The sequence below is a fragment of the Triturus cristatus genome, chromosome 2_1 (genome assembly GCF_964204655.1).
Source record: "Triturus cristatus chromosome 2_1, aTriCri1.1, whole genome shotgun sequence".
NCBI lineage: Eukaryota > Metazoa > Chordata > Amphibia > Caudata > Salamandridae > Triturus > Triturus cristatus.
Window position 1 is genome coordinate 740606709 of NC_140581.1, and position 21561 is coordinate 740628269.

At 41.6% G+C, this 21561-nt stretch overlaps 1 protein-coding gene across 1 annotated transcript in view; it reads right to left on the minus strand.

Moving 5' to 3' along the window:
* The window catches only part of CEP120 (centrosomal protein 120), a 417274-nt gene that overhangs the window by 350356 nt on the left and 45357 nt on the right, over positions 1 to 21561 (minus strand). Inside the window, exons 3-4 of the mRNA XM_085632676.1 lie at positions 13218 to 13332; positions 1507 to 1648 (exon numbers count right to left, since the gene is read on the minus strand). Of these exons, the coding sequence (XP_085488802.1) occupies positions 1507 to 1648; positions 13218 to 13332 (257 nt within the window). The remainder of the gene's footprint in view (positions 1 to 1506; positions 1649 to 13217; positions 13333 to 21561) is intronic.

Below are 21561 nucleotides of genomic sequence, written 5' to 3' on the forward strand. Positions count from 1 at the left end.
AAGTTCGATAGGACCCTTTGGCTTCTTCTATTGCTGAGTAATGTTTTCGCAGGTGCTGGGACCATACCTCCTCGCTTTTATTGGCCCCAAAACTGCAGTGAGATCTTTAGCCCATGAATTATTTTCCAGAAGGCTCTAGAGTTGCATGAATAGAGCACAATTAATGCCCAGAATATGTCTGAGTGCTGTTTCTTGGCCAACCACAGTGCCCTCTTGCACTCTTTGCGCAATTTCCTGACTTTGTCTTGCTGTTCCTTCACCAGATTACATTTCAACAGGGATATTTTCAATTTAGTGCCCTTTTTACCGAGATGATGGTTTTTGTCTTCCATGGCGTTTTTCTCTTTTTAGTAGTTAGCAGTAGAGGGGAGATTTTCTTTTGTCTGTTCCTTGTTATCAGAATCCTGCTCCTAGTCACTGATGGTGTTGGATGTTATGCTGGGTAACCCTGGGCGTAGTTCGCGAAGTAGCACTACGCGAAGCTACGCAAAGTGCACTTTGCAAGCTACGCGTAGCACTTCGCGAACTGCGTAGTACCCTGTTCGCACTGTGCAAGATGTCGTTTTCAATGATTGCACAGTGCGGACAAGCAACCGGCACTGTGCAATCATTGAAAACGGCATCTTGCACAGTGCGAGCTGTAGTTTTCTGCCGCTCGAGTAGATTTTTCCTCGAGCAGCAGCTTTCTCGACGCGGACTGGTAGTTTCTCATCGCGAGCGGTCGCGAGCATACGCGACCACTCGCAATGAGAAACCTGACCTCCTCGCGTTGTGAATCTCGCCGGGAGGTTTATTTTCCACGCTCGCGATCGCCAACTTGATGTTGCTGATCGCGAACGAGAAAAAAGTCTCGCCGGGATGTCATTTTGCTTGCTCGCGGTCGCCAACTTGACGTTGAGGACCGCGAGCAAGCAAAAAATGACCGCTGCACTACGCAACACTACGCTACGCGTGTTCGCACTGTGCTACGTGCAATTCGCGTAGTGCGAAGTAGCGCAATCTTCGCAAACTACGCGAGCGTAGCGTAGTGCTTTGCCCAGGCTTAATGCTGGGATGATCATCTAATAGGTTCATGCAGTCTGATAGAATTTTGTCCTGCCTTCACAAACTATTTAATTGCAATTCCCGTTTTAAAAAACAACATGCCAACATAATGTTAATTAAATCCATCTTTAAACAAAAAAACTAAAAAAAATAACACCCCTGCTCACTCTCAAACACTTAATCTGATCTTTCATTGGGCAGAGGATAAAGTCATCTTTTAATTATTTTGAAACAAGTTTGGCCATATTTAGAAAATAACATTTTAAAACATTTACGGTGGTGGAGGTTGTACAAATGGTGGGCCAAAATAGAGCTTGAGCTAGAAACACTCAAAAAGGCATTCACTCAGCACAATTAAAACAGTTATCAAGTAATTCAAAGTCTTGTCATTTATGAGCATATATTGCACTGTGACATTCTTTTAGCTCAAGCAAGCAAAAAACAATCAATGATTTAGCATACCTCTTCCATCCCTGGGGGGAGCCTCCTTAGCTTTAAAACCATCCTCTAGAGCTTTCGTATCAGTTTCAAGAGCAATAGTGATCTGTATTTCAGGTTTATATTTGGTGTATTTACTGCTCAACAGAGGATACCATTTTGGTGCCTGTACAGTAAAAAATGTGTTTCAGTTTTACAGTTTTCATGGCTACGAAAGGTTTATATAATGAATATTACAGAAACAAATGAAAAAAAACTGAAGATTCAATTTATGATTTACCAAACTGAATTACCAAAACCCAGACAATACTAAAGGATTTCACATTAACAAACCTATTAACTGGCTTAGCATTATTGCTGTAGGACAAACAACAAAGTAAGAGTGGGAGGTCGAGAAGACGCTCACATGTAAAAAAAATATATCAAATGATTTGGGGTACAAAATTAAATATTTTACAAAGCTGAAAAACTTAAAAATAAAGTCTAAACAAGGCTTGTGAAGTTATCCGAATGAAGAAACTGTTATAAAAAAAGTGCCGAGATCCTCCACAACAAATTAAATTGGATGAACCACACTGTAACTGCCTTGATATAAATGGTTAGAAATGATGTCCTTCTCGTTCAAAGACTTAAAAAATAAAAAATAACGAGGCAATTCACAAAATAAAAAACGATGCATATGATCTTAACTAAATCAGGCTAAAAAAAAAAAGCATAACAAATGACGGATTTCAAAGTGAAATACAAGTGGATGCTATTCACAAAAGTTGTTCACAAAAAGGCATGAATGTCTCTGTCAAATGGTGGAAAATGGCATATCTTCCATCAACTGTGTAATTTCAAAACATGAAAATTATTTTTTAAATATTATTTGTCGATCAGATGTGTATTATGACACCTATTGAATCTTTTGGTGCATAGGAGTTCTTGGATTTGATTTGCTTGCATACTGTATGTTGGACCTGGCCCTTTCTGCAGCATCACCCCAGATTTTTGATTTCCTTTGCTGAACCCGTTTTAGTTGGCTTTTAGGAATCTGCACACTTTACACCTCCTAGCCAGTAGTAAACTGCTGGTAAAATCAGTAAACACAAATGTCACATTTAATTTACTTACAAGTCCCTAGAAAGCACTCATTTTGCCACCCACTAAAGTAGCACTGTGAAACAGGGCTAAAGCCTGCCACTGTAGTCTGTAGTGCAGTTTTAAACAGCCATTCCAACCTGGCAAAAAAACCTTTTTTGCCAGGTCTAATCTTCCATTGTAATACTTATAAGTCGCCCATAAGGTAGGCCAAAACGACTCATAGGGCTGGCTGGATGGCAATTAAAAATTAGTATACATGCCCTGACAGTAAAAATCCCCCATAGCAGTTTTTGACTGTAGCAAAGCTAGCTCTCTCATAGACAAACACTGGGTTACCTTATTACATTTAATAAGTAATGACTTCAGTTTGAGAGGAGATAGAAAAATTTGTCTTCCACTCATTTGAATTGTAATTTAAAATCCTCTTTAAGGGTAGAGTCTGATTTTTAATTCTGAAAGGCCACTTCTAGAAAGTTGCCATTTTTCTGCCTAAACCAAATGTGCCTTTCTGCCAGTGCCCAGAGTCACATGACTGTTAATGGCTCAAAAGGACCTTCAGTGTGGGGAAAGATGTTCTTCTTCTGAACAGGCTGGCCTGGGGAGTTGTATTAAGCCCTTCCTGAGCTTCAAAGGGGACCTGAGTGCTGTATCCACCCCCTTTTTGACTTCTTAAGATGTCACAGGCAAATGATTCCCACATCTGGATCTGCCTGCAATTTGTCTCCCTAGACAGATTTGAGCCAAACACACAGAAAAGGAAAGAACAGACCAGAACCATTTTGGGGTTATACAAAGGGGTTAACCAACACTCAAGATGGTACTAGCTATAATAGTGGCACTCACAGAACCTCTCATCAGAACACTTCTGGGCCTGAGAGGATTCAGGAGGATTGCCCTGTTGTCTGAAGAAGGAAGACTATACCTGTTTGCCTTGAACCCAGAAGGGACTCCAAGGGTCAGTTGGCTAGCCTACGTTTCTAGCCACAAGGACACAAGAGGGTTCCAGATGTCTTCCCTGTAACTGCCCAGCTGAGGAAAACCAACTGGACCTGCTTGAGTCTCGCTGCTGGACTCCGCTGGAGTGAGTCCTGACCTTCAAAAGGTGCGACCCCAGGTCCTGGACCCTTGGATGTTAACTGAAAACTGCTAGAACTGGACTCCAGGTGAAAATTCTGGGGGTCTAGGCTCTTCACTAGAGAAGAGTAAAAAATAAAAACATTCCCGGTCACCTTGCTAACACGAGCGAACTTCACAGAGGTGAATACGGGACCTGCATTCTGCTGCCAGCGCTGACTCCTCAGCTACAGCCTCTGGACTTAGCCTGCACGGTGCTCTTAGTGTCTGCAACGCCTGAAGCTCCAACCAGCAACCATTTCTTCGCACCAACAACGATCTTCTCATGGTAAAAATCCAACCAGCGACCACGCCAACAGCAGTCTCCTCGTGGTCCCTGCCAACGCAAATCTCCGCCTGAGGCTCCTCAGTGGAACTGGTTTAAGTTAGAATGTACATTTTCCAACAGGACAAACCTGGTCCTTGTATCCAACCCGCACTCCATCTTGGTAGGTCTGAACTTTTGACTCTGACCCAGTCCAGCACAACCAGATAGCCGTGATAACTAAAACATTTAAAATCCAAATTATTGGATTAGTTCCAATTATTGGATTTTTGCTGTTTTGGTGGTAAATTCTGCATGCCTTTCCATGGCGGAGTCTCCGCCATGGGAATGCTAGCACACCACACACATCATAATATGGACAGTGGTGCCTGCAAGGCACCGCCACCATATTATGGGCCTTTTCCGCACGGCAGACAATCGTGACGATTGCCTGCCGGCGGAAAAGCGCCGGTCTTTCCGTCCGCCGCGGTACCCCCTGCCATGCTAATGTGGCGGGGGGGAAATGGCCGTCCGGCGGGGTGTTTTGGCGGGCGGATCATCACAGCAAGTCGGGCGGTGGCGATCCCCCCCCCGCTATGATAAATGACCCCTTAATGTTCAGTTTACAAAGATTTGTTTAGGACTGTGTAGAAGTATTAGAGGAAAACCAGTACACTTTTGCAGTAGCCCAGTCTACTTGAAAACAGCGAGTTAAGTGATATTACAATATTTAAATGGACCATGAAGCAAAATTTACATGTGTTTATGTAGTTGGAATCATGCTGCTATGTCTATGCTGGTGATGAAAGACTCCCTCTTCACTGATGAGCTGAAGAGGATGCAATGGTTCCTAGTTGATTAAACAAATATGAGTGCTTCAGAGGGAAAATAAACCGAGTTGGCCAGGGAGGAGTGGGAGAATAGTACTTAAGTTAGGCACAATTTAGCATCAATTACCATAGTGCCACCAGCGATGGACAGCTGTAAGGCAGTCAGAGATGCATGAAAGTCAGGTGTATACTCTGGAAAAGAGAAGAAAATCTGGGTCTCAGCAGCATAAATGTGATCTGAGAAACCAAGAGAGGAAATTACATCACTAAAAGTAGTAGTGTACAAAAGGGAAATGACGAAGCTCAAAGACTGATCCTATTGGGACACTGGGAGAGAAGTGGGTACAAATGTAGAAGTTCCAAGTGACTTTAAAAGAGCAGCTGGAAACATAGGAGGTAATGAAGGGTGTTCACTAGGCTACTGATGCCAAGAGAGTGAGGAGAGAACAGAAGTGTGGAGGTGTCAACAGAACAAGGGCAGCAGAATGCTGTTAGAAGTATGAGGATTGAAGAGAGATGGATGTGGTCAGCAGTAGTGAGGAGATTAGTTACATGTTGAAACTATTTCAATGGAATTTTCTATACAAAATCTTGATTGTAGGGGGTTGAGGAGATTAGTGGAGTGTATGCATAGTGAGAGATCATTGAAGACCAGTCTTTCTTGTATTTTTAAGAACAAGTGAGGCTGCTATACTGGACAATAGCTAGAGGAAGGTTGATTTTCTAAATAGAGTTTGGATCACTGCCGAACTGGAACACATAGGTAATCAACTAGTGGAGAGGGAGTAATTAAAAAGAAAGGCAAGCGTAGGAAGCTGGCTCTTTATATAGTGGACCAAAAGGAGGTACACTGTATAGAGTCCAGGCAAACCCCAAATGAATTACAGAGGCACAAATGCCACCCCAAATGCTTTCTTTTGTGGTAGTGTGGGTGAGCAGTTAGGCTTATCAGAGGGTAGTGCTGAGCATTTATTGCACACACAAAGGCAGTAAATGAGACACATACTCAATAAAGAAACCCAACACCAATGTATAAAATGAATACATACTTTCATATGAATTTAGATACCAAGATCATCGGAATCAGGTAGGTACTTCTCGAGTTATGAATTTTTACAATTTTCAAAAGTTGACAGTGCAATATTTGGGAGCGGTAATGTTATATCCTATGGGGGAAAACGTGTACTGTATTCAGGCAATTAAAAGTGACTTACAGGACTGTTCTCCGGGACTTAAGGTGAGTATGGGGCAAGGTCCAAGGCCATACTAACAGGTCACATCAGGAGGCTCTGGGGCGTCTGGGTGCAGAGGTGTGTTACGGTGTCGGGTGTCCCATTCACTTTAATGGGGAACGGTCCAGTCTGAAAGAGGCTGCAAGCTGGGACTGGGGGACCAGTCCGGGAGAACCCACAGGGGGGCTCGACCCTTTAGATGCTTGGGCACCTAGGGACACTCTTGGTCCACTTCTCCTTTGGCTGTAGGGCTCGGGTGCAGTGGTGTCTTTTGCCGTTAGGTTTGGGAATGGAGTCTCTTGTGGCTGGAGGGGGCCTACAGAAAGAGGCTGCAGGTGGCAACTGGATGGGCTCGGCTCTTCTGGGTCTGGGGACCCCATTGGCACCGTCAGCTCCCTTGGACTCGGGCTGTGACTTGCGAGTGCCAAGGTACTTTGAGGCATCGGCTGGAGGCAGTTGAAGACTCACTGCTTTCTTTGTTCTGCAGAAAAGGGGCCAGAAGGACTGCTGGGCCACACTCTGTGGGTCTCACTGTCCCTGAAGTCCCTCGACGTGCAGGCCGGTCTTCCTCAGCGTTGGTGTCCGAACAGGACACAACAAACCTTGGTTGCAGCAAGGGTTCCAATACCCCAGGTATTGGTACTGTGCAAGTCTGGTCGGTTCTGTTGTCCCCACACTTGGAAGGCGGACAAATCTGACCTGTGGGAGCACTACCTTTTCCTGGGCAGTTGCTGCGTCGGTAGTCCCGGTGAGAGGCATGTCAGTGAACATAGTCTTGCTTCTTTGGTGCCTGCGGCTGCAGGGGAGTAGCTTCTCTATTCAAAGGAAGTCTCTTTGGCAATTTGTGAAGCACTGGCAGCCCTGCAGGTTTCTTGGAGTCTGCACAGTGGCAGGACAAGGTGCTTGCTCAACAAGCATCAGGTGCAGCAGGCAGGCTGGCAGGGTTGGCGCCAAGTCACTCGTGTTCCTCCGTTCTCGTGTCAGCAGTCTTCTTTGTCCACTCCTTCTTTTGTGTCCACCGAAATCTGAAGTCCTGGCATCAGGAGATCTCATAAATACTCAACAAATACTCAACTGTAACAAAAGCCCAGTTTCCTACACTAAGACACAAAAATAAGTAGTTAATAAGAGTTTAATGCTCTGATGGCTGAAACAGTCTGGTAGTGCACACAATAAAACTACAATTCTAATCATGGGAATGAGTTCAAATGGAAACATTGTTGTAGATTTTAGAGGGAAGACAGGTGCATTCTGGTATGGGGTGAAGGTGACAAGAGTTTTTGATTTTTTAAGAAAATAGATGGCAAAGCCATTGCTGGATATGGTTGATACTGTAATCGGTGGGTATGGGGTAGAGCGGAGTATGTTGAAGGTTCAAGCAAGACTGTGAGGTTGTATATGAAGAGATGGATCAGGGTCTGAAACTGGGATAATGTGGCATTGTATAAGGCAGTCGAAAAAATATGTAGTGCTAGTTCCCATTCCTATAGGATTGTGGTAATCTATGACTTGCATCATATGCCGGGCAAGGCCTTCATCTTGGTTTTTAGAGTTCCAAGGTCAGGTGAGATGCGCAGCTGTGGGCCCGGGGAAGTGGAGTGAAGCCTTTGTGGGTTTGAAAATGCAGCTATGTCTGAAGCTAAAGATCAAATTATGTGAAAAGCAACAGCAGAATGAGACCGTTGCGTGGTTTGTGAAGAAAGTCTGGCAGAGTGTCAGAGACGTGTTTTCTTATGGAAATGGAGATGTAGTTTTAGGAGGAGAAGGTGCAAGTGGAATTTTGGCTGGCATGTTTTATGTCATGATCTCAATGTAATAGGATGACGGTCAAAATAGAGTAGGTTAAGGAGTTATAAATATGCGATCTAGGGGTTGCTGAGTTGATTGGTTGATTGGAGATGTGTGTTTATTAAAAAGAAGTCAGCAAGAAAATGAGCTAAGACAGTATATTGTGGAAGGTTTCTCAGTATAAGGTTAAAGTTACCAAGAAAGATATTTGAATTGGAGGTAGGAAGTAGGTCAAGCACTGCATCGAGTTCAAGAAATTGATATGTATCTTCTGGTGGATAGCAAAAACCAAAGGAAATGATGAACGGAGTGTTGAACATTGCAAGCACTCACCCCCAGTCAACTGATCTGGGTTTAATCCATCACCGTTCTTTAGCCCACTCTGCCACCCCAGTTCAGACATGGCCATATGCAAATCAGTCTGACCCTGTGCCTCATGGGAACAGTCCAGCCCGAACTGCCAAGCCTGCCATCTTCTGGTTGATGACAGATAATAATAAAGGGTACTTTGGCTAGTGAGGCAAATGCTGTGCAATAGCATTGAAGGATGATGTGCAGGCTAGTGTGTTAGTATTAAGATAGCATAGATAAAGTTGCTGGTTGAGACGGATACCAACTCCATCACCTTTCTTGTTGGTGGAAGGGGTATTGGAGTATGAGGTGAGGTCAGTGCGAAGAGCTAAAGGTGTGGCAAATAAAATGAAAACGATTGCTGTTGTAAAAGAAATAACCTCCTTTTAGACTATTCTTTAAAAAAAATGTACTTGTTACTTGCTGGAATTTAACCCAAAGCACAAGATCAATGTTGTAATGTACCACTGTGCGAATTTTGATTTTGCTGTAGATGTAACTTAATTTCATCCATCAAGTCAGAATTAATAAAGTAATCTGTCCGGTCTGGGTATGAACTGTAATACACGGAACAGATCCTCACTGACAAACTCAACAGCTTGGTTTTCTATGCAACTATACAACCTAGCTAAGATGATGTTTGGCCATCAATTATCACTTAAGAATCTCTCCATATTTATTGTTTCATTTTTCTATCAAGGGTTGTGGATTAAGTTGCAAGCTGTTGAGCCACCTCAAGAACAAAGTTGATGGTGCATGCTGATTGTAAGCTTGAGGATAAAAATGAGTCGGAGATTGTATTCCACCTCTACCAACTGATGTTGCCCCGCCAATTGTCTCCTTCAAGCTGCAACAAACTTTAGTCTTCATTCCTAGATTATATAACATACTCTTTCAGGAAAACAAAATATTCTTGCTAGGGAAATAAACTTTACTTTTAATACTTGTGCAATAGAGCTCTTTCAAATAAAATGTGAATGGGTCAGCTTACATGACGAAACAGTGGCAGGTACCTTCCAACCAAATAACCAATCAAATTTAAAGTTAGCTCTGAATGTTTGTAGGTGAGCTATGATTATAAGGTGCTTTAACTTTAGGTACTATACAACTTTATGGCAACGAGTTTCCAGGATAGATGGTCACTCTGTAAGTGTATATTGGGACCAGACGTCCTGTGTGACAGCCTGTGTGTAATCGGCCTGCTGCTGGATCCCGGGTTGTTAGTAAGAACAGGAAAAAGTATGTGGGGCATGGCATGCACTTCATCTCTTTGTTTAGGTGTGCCAAATGTTATTAGCCACAGTCCGTTTTTTCAGACCTCAGGCTGTCCTGCTGGTAGTGGTTTAGTACGGCCAAGGTTTACAAATGTTCCATCCTGTGCTATTCAACTTCATGTTTGACCCAATCAGGCATACACACTTTACTTTAGAATAGATTCCACAGGCTAGGGGGAGTGTAAGGAGTAGTACAGGGGACAAGGAGGAGAGACAGCACCTCTGACTACCAGTAAGCACTATAGCACATCCTATAACTTCAGGACATACATACACACACCATGGATCCCAACTGGAGTGTGACCTCACTCAACTACTCAAAACCTACACACGCAACCCTATTATTATGTGGACCGGCCATTGACCATAATGAAGAGTGCATTTACTATTCTAACTCCTAGCACTCTTTGATAGTAGGGTAGGTTATAAAGCAGACCGAGTCAAACATAACTGCACTTTTAGTTTTTTGAGACACTCCCTCGAAAGTACCTAAACACACTACGTGGACCAGCCCTCCTGAAAGTCCCCAAAGTGGGAGTCAGTCTCAGTCTCTCTCATGTTGCTAAAAGAAATTAAAGCAATGGCTTCAACAATATCACTCAAAGATTTAAAAGAAGCAATGGTTTAAAGGAAAAATAACTTCGTAAGGTATTAGTCAAGTACATGGTAACCTTTTGAAGTAAACAATGTTGTATTCTAAGATTAGTGATTACCACTTAAAATGCAGGAAACATGAACAGAAGCTTTGTCCTTGACCAGTATGTAATTATCACAAGATTAATAAAGGATTTAGATATCAAAAGATGCAAATATCAACCTCTCATTGGCGTTTCAGCCTGGTGTAGGCACATTCCCAATGTCAGTGTTCCTAATTTTAGGAAACAGGTTCATAACCGGAAAGAACACTGGCACCAATTATTAGTGAAGTCTCCTTCTTGGAGACATGATCCAACAAGACACATAGTATGGTTATGCATTATCCACATTTGTGAAGTGCGGAGAAAGATTCCATGAGTTGCCAAAAAGTTGGATTCTAACTGCTATAGATTTTTGGCGCAGTTTCTCATTTTGCAATCTTCAAGCGCAGTCTTTCTACATGCATAATAAATGCACCTTGTTGAGTGAAAGAAAACTGTTCTTCCCAAACCTAACCTAAAACCCCAAGCATTATATGCTTCAAGTATATTTTAAATCGATTTGTTAAAGGTACTTAAAATTAGGCTTTCGCTGTTTAACTTCAAGACAACTTCACTTTACTTTTTAGGTTGAGCATTCGAGACCTCTTGCATATACTTTAGTATCTATACTATAGTATATACTTATATGTGTATGTACTTTGGTGGCTCTGCAGATCAGCATTAGGACTTGTGTCCTTCAGCTTAGAGACCTTTTTTTCTGTTCAACTGCCTCTATTCAACTGTCTTGATAGAAAACTACCAGCAGAGGTCAGTAAAATACCAGAATCACTATAGCATTTTCTAGATTCCAGTCCATAGAAATGGTCTTCCATAAGCACCCGTAGACAACAATATTTTTTTCAAATCTTGTATTTTCAGTGATATGACCATCGAAGGCCCTGTTTTTATTTTACAAACAGAGCTTTGGACTATACCATTTCCTGCTGAAAGGCAATATTTCTCTCCATGTGTTTCCATACCTGGCGTGTCACGCAGTTTGGTGCTTACTTTACCTCCATGTTAAAGAACAGTAGATGTTTCAGCACCCAGGCTAATGTGCTGCATAGCTAAATACATATAAGGTCCCAAAGGCGAGGCCGATTGCATTGCAAATGCTTGTTTATTATAAGGAATATCAAGATTTAATTTTCTATATTTCATGTGTTGACACACTGACTGCAATAAAATAAAACTATTGAGGATATCATTTATGTCAATCTTTACAAGTTTGGGCATAATAACTCATTATACTCAACCTTTTAAAAAAAAATTGAACTTGCATGCGTTTTTTAATCAAATTATTTCTGTCCACCCTCTTTCATGCAAAGAGGTTTCAAATTTACGAACAAAGCTAAAAAAAATGAAGGCAACTCCACCCTATCAGATGGCCTTTCATAAAATATGGAACAATGGGCACAGAGAAAAATTATATTTTTTCCTCGTTTTCAACATGCTCAACTCTGTGGGAATGTAAGCGTAATATATTCTATAAATATGCATGCACATTACATTATTTCTGAGCTTTATATACTTAAATAACCAAACCAAGATATGGTGGAAAACTTCAGTAAGCAAGAAGGGTTGTATCACCTCACTGAGCACGCATTTTAGGTCAAAGCCTACTAGAAAGCACATGTGTTGTCTGTTGTGGGAAGTTTTGTGGCTCATCATGAACATACAAGGGCTTAGAGCGTACACACTACTTACCATTGGTTGGCTTTCCTTGTCACTCATTTACCCATTTCTTTTTCATGCTTAAGCCTGTCAATCTTGGGGTTGTCCCTACCATGGAGCATTGCCTCTTTACATTTTTATTGGTTGACTTTGCGGCTTCCACTACTCACTTTCCAAGAACTTCTTACTTATTTTGTGTTAGGAAGTCAACAAGAGTGTGTGTGTGTGTGGTTGTCCCTACCATGGAGCATTGCCTCTTTACATTTTTATTGGTTGACTTTGCGGCTTCCACTACTCACTTTCCAAGAACTTCTTACTTATTTTGTGTTAGGAAGTCAACAAGAGTGTGTGTGTGTGTGGTTGTCCCTACCATGGAGCATTGCCTCTTTACATTTTTATTGGTTGACTTTGCGGCTTCCACTACTCACTTTCCAAGAACTTCTTACTTATTTTGTGTTAGGAAGTCAACAAGAGAGTGTGTGAGTGAGTGAGTGAGTGAGTGAGTGAGTGAGTGAGTGAGTGAGTGAGTGAGTAAGTGAGTGAGTGAGTGAGTGTGTGTGTGTGTGTGTGTTTTTGAGAGGTCTCCTTTGTATACTGCTCTCCCCTGCACACCATGCTGCTCTGTCACATGTCTGCTTCTCCCTGCTCCCTCCATGTTGCATTACCGTGTGCTTCTCCCCACCCACACCCTCCTTCTCTTTGTGTTGCTTCCCCTTCAACCTCCATGTTGCCTCCAATCCATACTCTGGACTCCGTGTTAATTCTGCGTGCCCGCCCTCTGCCCTCCCCAGTGTTGCTTCCACGGCCAGTGTTGCTTCTATCCCTCATTGCTACCACTTGCATCTTTACGCTTTCAAAAAAAAAAAAAACACTTGTGGGTTTTGTTTTCTTTTTTAATTACCAATCCTACTAAGATGATTAACTAAATTGAAAATGTAAGCAGCTGCATCATTTTGTAGGTTTCTTTCTAATGTTTAGCCATGCTGACCAGCATCGGGGAGACTTTGAAGTGTGTCAACAAGCAATTAGCATAGCCAATAGGTCTCAAAGGAGAAACCTATTGGATTTGACATTGCTTGTTCATTAAAGGGGTTATACACTAAAAAGAAAAAATACAGTTCTCTAACAATCTTCATCTAAACAACAGTAAAGTTTTCAGAACGTACCTTTATTTGAGGAATTCGACAGAATTTTGCAACAAGGTGCAAAATCTGTGCCATATATACATATCAACCTTACCCCATGTGGATATATTAAAAATCTAACATAGATTTTGCCCTTGGGGGCTAATGTTGCACACAACTGGTAAACAATATGGCAGCAGATTTCTGGATTATTCCACAGTTATTATACATGCACAGCTTCTGAAATACCATTGCATGCATTACTTGCACTAGTAAAAGAAACATCCAATATAATTGACAATTTTAAGTTGAATAGAATACCGGCTTCTTCTCTTGAGCAGTTCTTAAATCAAGCACTACGTATCCTACAGACTCCTTAGCGGATGTCAGGGTATCCAGGGCATAACACTGAAGCTTGACAGGAGTACGTTGAAGCCTGTGAAAGAAGTTTGTGACACAAGTCAGCCTCCACAACACACACAAATATACATATTATTTTAGGATATCAGCTAAAGTAAATTAGAGAACAAAACCATAACAGAAAGTTGTATTTGTCAACATATTTACCTGCAGCTTATAACTGTGAAACATGGGCAAAGCCTATTGGCTTCAGTCACTTTTCATTGTAAGGTAAAATAATGCAAATAGAAAAAAGACAAGTGAAGAAATAATTTATTTTTCACTTTACTGTTTTAATTATGTGTTTGAGTTTCTTTAATTTTAGTTCCTGTAAATTTTGGAGCATTCTATTAGGCTTAGCTGCTTTTTTTTTTTTTTAAACAAATTATTTTCTATTGCTTACACATACTCTCACCTACAGCCATCCGGCAGGCGAGGAACTGAATGCATATTCCAAAACAGAACACCATAGAATAACATAAAAAAGTATTGCATAAATCCACGTCTGAGATGAATAGCCCGCAGAGCACTGCGTTTATAGTATCCTAGAGAGTAGCTGGGTTTACGGCTGGGGTGTTATTGTCAGAGATCGTCCCAACTACAGCCTTCTTAGGATCCACCCTGACCGTTCTGGAGAAGGAAATCAATCGCTCAACTGCCATGAACTATTACAAAGTGGGTGTGGTGATCGTTCAGTTGTAATGTGAGGGAGGCATGGTCTGACATAGCAAGAAGGCCAATACATTGTGTGTGTGCCGAAAGGTTTGGGCTGATGATTAAGTGGTCTAGAAGAGCAAAGGTCTTATGACAATGGGAGTAACAGGTTTATATAACCACTCCCCTGTGCATTTTTCTCCACACATCCAGGAGGCCTACCTCCCTCAGCTAACCTTTGAAGCCATGCTTAGCCGCCCGCCATCATATCACTGTTTCAAGCAATTTCTGTGGCTATCAATGATCAAGTTGAGATCCCCTTCATTTAAGATTTACCGCTCTGCATATTCTAGAATGTCTGCTATACATGATCTAATGAAGCTTTTCAGATGTGTGTTTGGGGTGTATAGGGAGGCTATCATGTATGTGGTGTTTATTACTACAATCAAACCCAACATTCTCCTGGTCCTCTAGGTCCACCAATTCGAAAATTCATCTAAAGAGTGTTCCATGTCACCCACTCTTGCCTCCAAATCAGTTACATCGTTCTGTATTTCTGCAAGGCATTCTTTCAGAACTGTTCAGATCATGCTGACCTCAGCTTTCTCTGAGAACAGTTCAGGAAATCCTGGGATATGCCCATCTGGATGGTGCTGCCTTTATCCATATCCATGGAATATCTAGAAGAACGAGGGGACTTGTCGTCTTGAGCGCTCATGGCCATCAGCAGGTCCTTAATGCAGGATTCCTTCCAGGGCCTACCAGAAGCAATAGTAGTGCAGCATAGTTAGCTGCTATGAGTAATTTGCAAGACTTGGTCGCTGAGGCACCTTCAAACAGATTGGCCAATGGAGACTGGGACCGGGTACCAAATCTCTCCCTACACTATCCCGTGGGTGCATTTGCCTATGACTTGGACTAAGGTGGCTAGAGGCCATAGTAGCTTCTAACCCCACTGGGGCCAATTCTACGTAGCGCACTGGTACCACAGTGCTCAGACTATTTACTCTCCAGAGCTTCTCCTGCGCCACCCTTTATCTGAAGTCCATCCATTGGCTGTGGAGAGGTGTCACATCATCCCCCAAAAACCTGTCCGTCCCCATCTGATTGTAGGTGAGTTTTCTTTTGTCCTCTCGGGCAGTGCATATCTGAAAGAACTTAGTCACCCGCACCTCCTGCCACGTGTCTTGACTGTCTCTAGCCTGCAGCAGGTCCCTCTCAGGACAATAAGGAGTCTCCCAGCAGGGCCCCTAAATCCTCTTCCTCTGCTTAGCCACGCCAATTGTGGGCCTAGACGCTCCAAGCGGGACGTCCAGGCAGAACTTCCCCTGACGCCTCACATGTATTTTGTGGGTTTGAAAAATAGGGCAATACTCTTTGTGGCCTCGTTGCTGCTGAGCTTGCGTCCCATGCAGGCTTCTCTAGGTCTAAACATCTGCTGTACCAGGGAGAAGACCGTGCTTTCCCTTTGAATGCCACCACTCAGTGATCTGGATTTATCAATCCCGACCTGCTGCAATGCTCCAATTAACTTGTGCACCGGCAGGGTACAGGGCCACAGGTATCAAAATTGTTACCCAAGCTGTAGTGGCCACCTGCATTTCCTTCTCTGGACCCAACCTAACTGCTGCAGCCCCGATTCAACATTGCAGATGCAAGGATCCATAGACTCACTTCACTAAAGCCACTCCCTGGACAGCTTCACTCGGTGTCGAGCTGCCTGGTGCTGCCAAGGTGTTACTGTGGCCGATACCCCCTGTATATTCTCTACAAACTAGTGTAACAGAGAGTTGAGTGCATCTGCCTCCATGATAAAATAGTAACCTCACTAATGTTTTATCTGTGAGAGTATACAGCCACAAAATCGCAACAGGGAAGCCACCTAACATCCCTTAGAAGTCAGGTCTCACTCTTGCAATCTATAAACAAATAATACAAAGATAAAAAAAATGAAGAGGGCCCATACTGAACATAAATGTGCTCTAACTACCCTTTCAAGAATGCACAGATTTTATATTGCCCTTGGTGCCATTAATATAAGAAACATTTTAAAACTTTTTAGTTTTAGTTTAGCAGGCATCTATGTGACTAGTGTTGAGCAAAATATGTTTTTTATTCCATGGTATGACAAAGCACCAACAGAAGACAATAAGGCCCTTGAAGCAAGAACTGACTTGGTCAGGCACTTTCAGGTAGTTTAAGTGGCTCTCACCAGGAAATTGACACCCAGTAAGAACCAAACCAACCACAACTAATTGGTACATGGGTAGTTTTTGTTATTTCTCAGTTTCACATGTGCAGCCACTTTAGGCAGTTTTTGTATACAATATTTTTTTCTTTTTTTAAAAGGTGTATATTGCTTTTTTCGTGCTCTACAACCATAGTTTTACCCACTTCAAATCAAGAGGGAACAAATCTTTAGGCAGCGCCACAGAACATATTCACACCAAAGCAGAAAAGTCACCACAGCAACTATATCAAATGTGCAGCTTTCTGGGCCAAAAGGACAAAGCATATCTGCAGTCGCAAACGGTCCGATTCACAGAATCGTTGCCATTTGTGACCAGAAAAGAGCCTTTTTTCAAATGTACAAGCCTCAAATTACGATTTGGTAACAAGTTACCAAAATGCAATTTAGGTTTGCGAACCAATACGGATTCAGTATTTGGAAGGGGCGTCATTAGGGCATCTCTTCCAAATACCAAATGGCAGTAGTATGCATTCATATTTTGCGACCAAATTCCGGTCACAAATGAATTTCTTACCATCTCCTCAAAGGAACTGGTAAGCCGTCTGCACACAGGAAGGAGTTCCCAAGGGACCCCTTCCCCTTTAAACTTTTTTTTTTTTTTTAAAGAATAGGCAGTGGCTGTATGGACCACTGCCTACTCTTAACTAATGAAACTTACACTTTTCATTTAATTATTTTCTTTTTCAAATTCACATCCCATTTTCTTCTAAAGATAATTGGGTTCATAAAAAGAAATTGCAATTCCAGACATGGAGGTCTGCTGATCTCAGCATGCCACAATTCCTGAGATGGCTGTCATTCATAAGTTGTGACCTAAATAAAATGAAGATAGATAGATAGATAGATAGATAGATAGATAGATAGATAGATAGATAGATAGATAGATAGATAGATAGATAGATAGATAGATAGATAGATAGATAGATAGATAGATAGATAGATAGATAGATAGATAGATAGATAGATAGATAGATAGATAGATAGAAGACCCACTAAAAATCGCTAATTTAAAAATAAAAGTATCATACAATAGGAACAGCGATTCTCACCATCAGAGTCTTCTCCGACTTATAACTTCTGGATGTGAAAGATCTGCAGAGTGGTTAATTTAGTTACCTTAGAACTCTCTGATATTGGCCAAATCATACGGATCTTTGTCACACTGAGACTTAATGTCGGAGGTCAATAACTCAGGGTCTCCCACGTTACCTAGCAATCTTTATCTGGCCTCTTTACCATAGCGCAGTTGGAGACTATCAAATTCATTACATATAGTTAGGGATGTGTGAAATCTGTAAATTTTCTTTTACATAATCACACGATATTTCAGGGAAATTAATCGTAATTATATGAAATTATGAAAAATTAGGCGCAATTACACCAAATACAAATCCGGCACAATGTCACATTTTGCGGTAAAAAAAAAATAGCATGAAAAAAACAAGTGGAGCCCAGTCGTTCGTATTCTGGCCGTCTGGGTTATTGCCACAAGTTTGCACTAAAAGTTTGATACAGATGCTGTTTAATTACGCACTATGGCATAATTTCAGCAACTGCGTAACAAGCATGACATACCATGCCTTGCCTGAAATTACCCTGGTGTAATTCAGATTTCGCCCGCACCTACATGTAATGAAGGTGTCTAGTAGAACTTACCACTCAGCAGTATCCCCAACACTCTCCCTTCTTTTTAAGAGCACATAGTACAAAAGGGTGGCAACTTCAGATCACTTGAGTATACACTTAAGAACTCGGACTGTGGAGTTCGAACAGTGTAAATAAACGTAAAGTCAAGAACTAGGCAGATCATATGAAACAACAGTATCGGGGAAGCATTGCATCAGTACCAACATCCCGGACAAAAAATAACCATTATAGTCAAGTGCACTACATGAATTCAAGGAAGGATTGCATAGAACAGAATTGCAGGTAAGAGACAGGTCTTATGGCTGTTGCTTTAGCCACGCTACTTTTACAATTTATACTACAGCTGTTTGGAAGGATGGAAGCAAGGGAGTTTGGGCTGGGGTAGGTCTTAATGCCAGTGAGCAGTCAGGAGTAATACAATGAAATGGGCACTTTAACTTTCTGAGCAGCAGGAGGGGCAGAGCTCTGTGACAAAACAAATGTATTTTCTGCATACAGTAACTTTTACTCTATCTTGTTCATGATTTTCAACCTCTACGGTATTTTTCCAAGACCATATGAACTAAATGAATGTGGGATCCCAGGAACAGCAGAATGTTGAACAATCAAGCACCATTGAAGTTTGGCTCAAGTCCCAGATGTAACTGGAGCCAAGGGTCAAACACGACTTCCCTGATTTAGTATTTTAACAATAGTATGCAGCACAAATTACGAAGTTGGGTTCCCATCCGTCCAAAATGCAGAGCACATCAAAGATTTTTTGGGTGACAGTCTGTGCCGCAGCCTAATGTGAAGTCAAATTGGTGGTTGAAAGGGAGCTCCTTGTGTCAACGTAGATTTTGATTTGTGTGAAGACGCATTTCTGTACGGCTGCAGATTGAGCTGTCACCCAATATCCTCCACTCCAGTACAAGAGCTAGCTCCACTTTCTTTTCTCTAGTTCCATCCCCACTGGCAATTCCAAGTTTGGGAGGAGTGTCAATTATCTGTAAAATCATAAAAGTACTACTATTTTGACCCTTCTTATGACATTGATAAACACACAAACCAGTTATTCAATGTTGTGGCACAAAGCTGCTGGGGGGGGGGGGGGGCTGTCACTGACTGGTCTGGCAAGCAATTGTAGCTACATTTAATGGTGGCACTAATGTTATTCTCAGAATTGCTAATCTGCTGTCCACACTTTACCATGCAAACTGAATGAATGAGTAAACCTTTTGGGTGTGCAGACTGTAAATTCTTGTGTCGGGGTGTAATCACTGTTTGCAGCATACATGCTTTACAGAATTACAAAAATTGGCAACAGACTTTTTAGATCACCATCTGGAAAAATCGTCTTACAGGTTGTGTCACCTAAAACGTAAGGGTAGAGATTCTTACTTTACAATATAAATGTCAAAAGGTCATGGCCAACTGTCATGCACGCAACAAGTAATCATGACAGTCTTCTAACATGACTTGCTTGGTATCAAGAGACACGGATTCAGTGCAGGACTTGGAAAAGGTATAACTCTCATTAGGACACGAGGACACTTTACCTAATATTTGGAGACATACATAGAATGCTAGCTTTGGGATTGAAAGGGTCATGGCATTTCTGTAATGGAAAGGAGTGAAAGGCAGAACACTGCTTAGAATAGCTGGATCGACAGAGAAAATGTACTTGCTATTTACCAGTTTCCTTCCAAACTTAAGTTGAAAAGAAAACCATTTAAATCCATTTAGTCAGATATAAAATATTATAAAGTGTGTCTTTACACTTTGAACATCTCTTTTAATACAATATCTCAAGCTAGTGCTGTAAACAAGAGTTAGACTTGTTCTACAAATGTTGAAATATTTTGGTAAAAATGTAATAGCAGTTGGCATGAAAATATTTTGCTGCTAAAAAATAAACGGGCACCGACTAAACAGCATGACGTTTGTTATGAAACTTACAGTAAAAACAAAAGGGAACAACAGTGAGACTGAAATAATAAGCATATGTAAAATGAAGTATATATTCTCCACCTTTAGCAAGGTTTGTCCACACATACAAGCCTTTATTTAATCGATAAAATGTAAGATAAGTTGCAACACAAAAACAGATTAACATACAATATATTATTATTGCTGAGCCATCAAGTCTGCACACACTTATGTAAAGAACCCAAATCATCAAGGAAACTGCAAATGTGTCCAATATAAGAGATGTATGTTATCGAATATTTGTATAGGAGCTTATGATGTAGTTGGTATTTCTTGCCTTCTCCAATACTTACAAATGTTCGCAGCCAGTGTTATGTGTCCATCCTAATTAAGTTGGTCAGCATAACCTTGTCTAGTGAACACAATTGTTTACCAGGGTTTCCCATTTCGCTCTCATTGTCGGCATCTGGGTATCCAAGATCTGCTCCCACTGTATGGGCATTGATCCAGCTATTGTCCATTATCTAGGGGCAATGCATCAGGGAGTCACAGGGAGAGTGAGTTATGGAGCGGCTGGCGAGCTCACATCACCAATAAAGATGGATTGTGGGGTTCGTCAGGGATGTGTACTCGCTCCCTTCCTGTTCGGTTTATATATATAAATGATTTAGAAACCCACATCAGAACTGGAATTCTAGATGCACCCATAATAGGACGCAGGTCCTTACCAGCCTTGTTATACGCGGTTGACTGTGTCTTAATGTCGAGAACTGGGGTGGGACTTCAAAGGCTTTTAACCAGTTTTAATGAATTTATGAGTGACCTTGGGCTAAAATCTAATGTTGCAAAATCACGTCATGATAGTAGGCAAATCCTCATCAAAACCAAAAACTTTTTATATAAAGAATGAAATATTATGTGAGGTGCCAACTTTTTCCCCATTTAGGCATCCTTTTTAATGAAAAAAACTCTTGGTCTCATTTAATTGATGCAAGGATTGGAGGCTTTAACAACAAGCATTGGCATAGCCAATAGGTCTCGCTTTTGGGACCTTATAAGTGTTTAGTTATGCAACTGTTGCATGGCTAAACACTTATAAGGTCCCAAAGGCGAGACCTATTGGCTATGCCAATGATTGTTTAAGACATGTTGCACAACTGCGTGGCTGCTATAGAGCATGGCTGAAAGAGGAAAACGATTGATCTGATGCAGCCTGCATTGACTGCCATTGCACTTTTTTTAATGTTACTTATTTTACTTTTAGCCTTGCTGGACAGCAGCTGTGCTGGTATGTAACATGGCCAGGAAAAATTAAACAACTTGACAAAGTTCATAAATTTCAAATAGACAAGACCTATTGGATTTAACCAATGGTTATTTCACATGGAGAGTTGTGTTTGCAATCCTTTTATCTGAACTCATGGTTAGCATATATTGCAATTCTATCTACTGACTGATACTCTTACTGTGATACAGCTGAAAGCACGAACATGTGCTGTCACTTTGTACGGCGCCGGAGTTAGGGGCTGCACCAATGCCTTAGGCATTCAGAGAGCAGAAAACATGATGTTAAAACGTGTGTTGACACTACCTAAAAGCACTCCTGTCACCATGTGCAATAGCGAATTAGGTGTAATACCATTATTGTTTCGTACACAACTAGCACCTCTGATGCTTTGGCATAACATCTGGGTGAAAGAGGAACCAGCCCTGAATCGTGATATAATCTTAGATTGTCTGAAACTGGACTGTGCGAAAAAAAATCCCTGGCTCTCCTATATGCAAAAACAACTGGTGAAGTTGGGA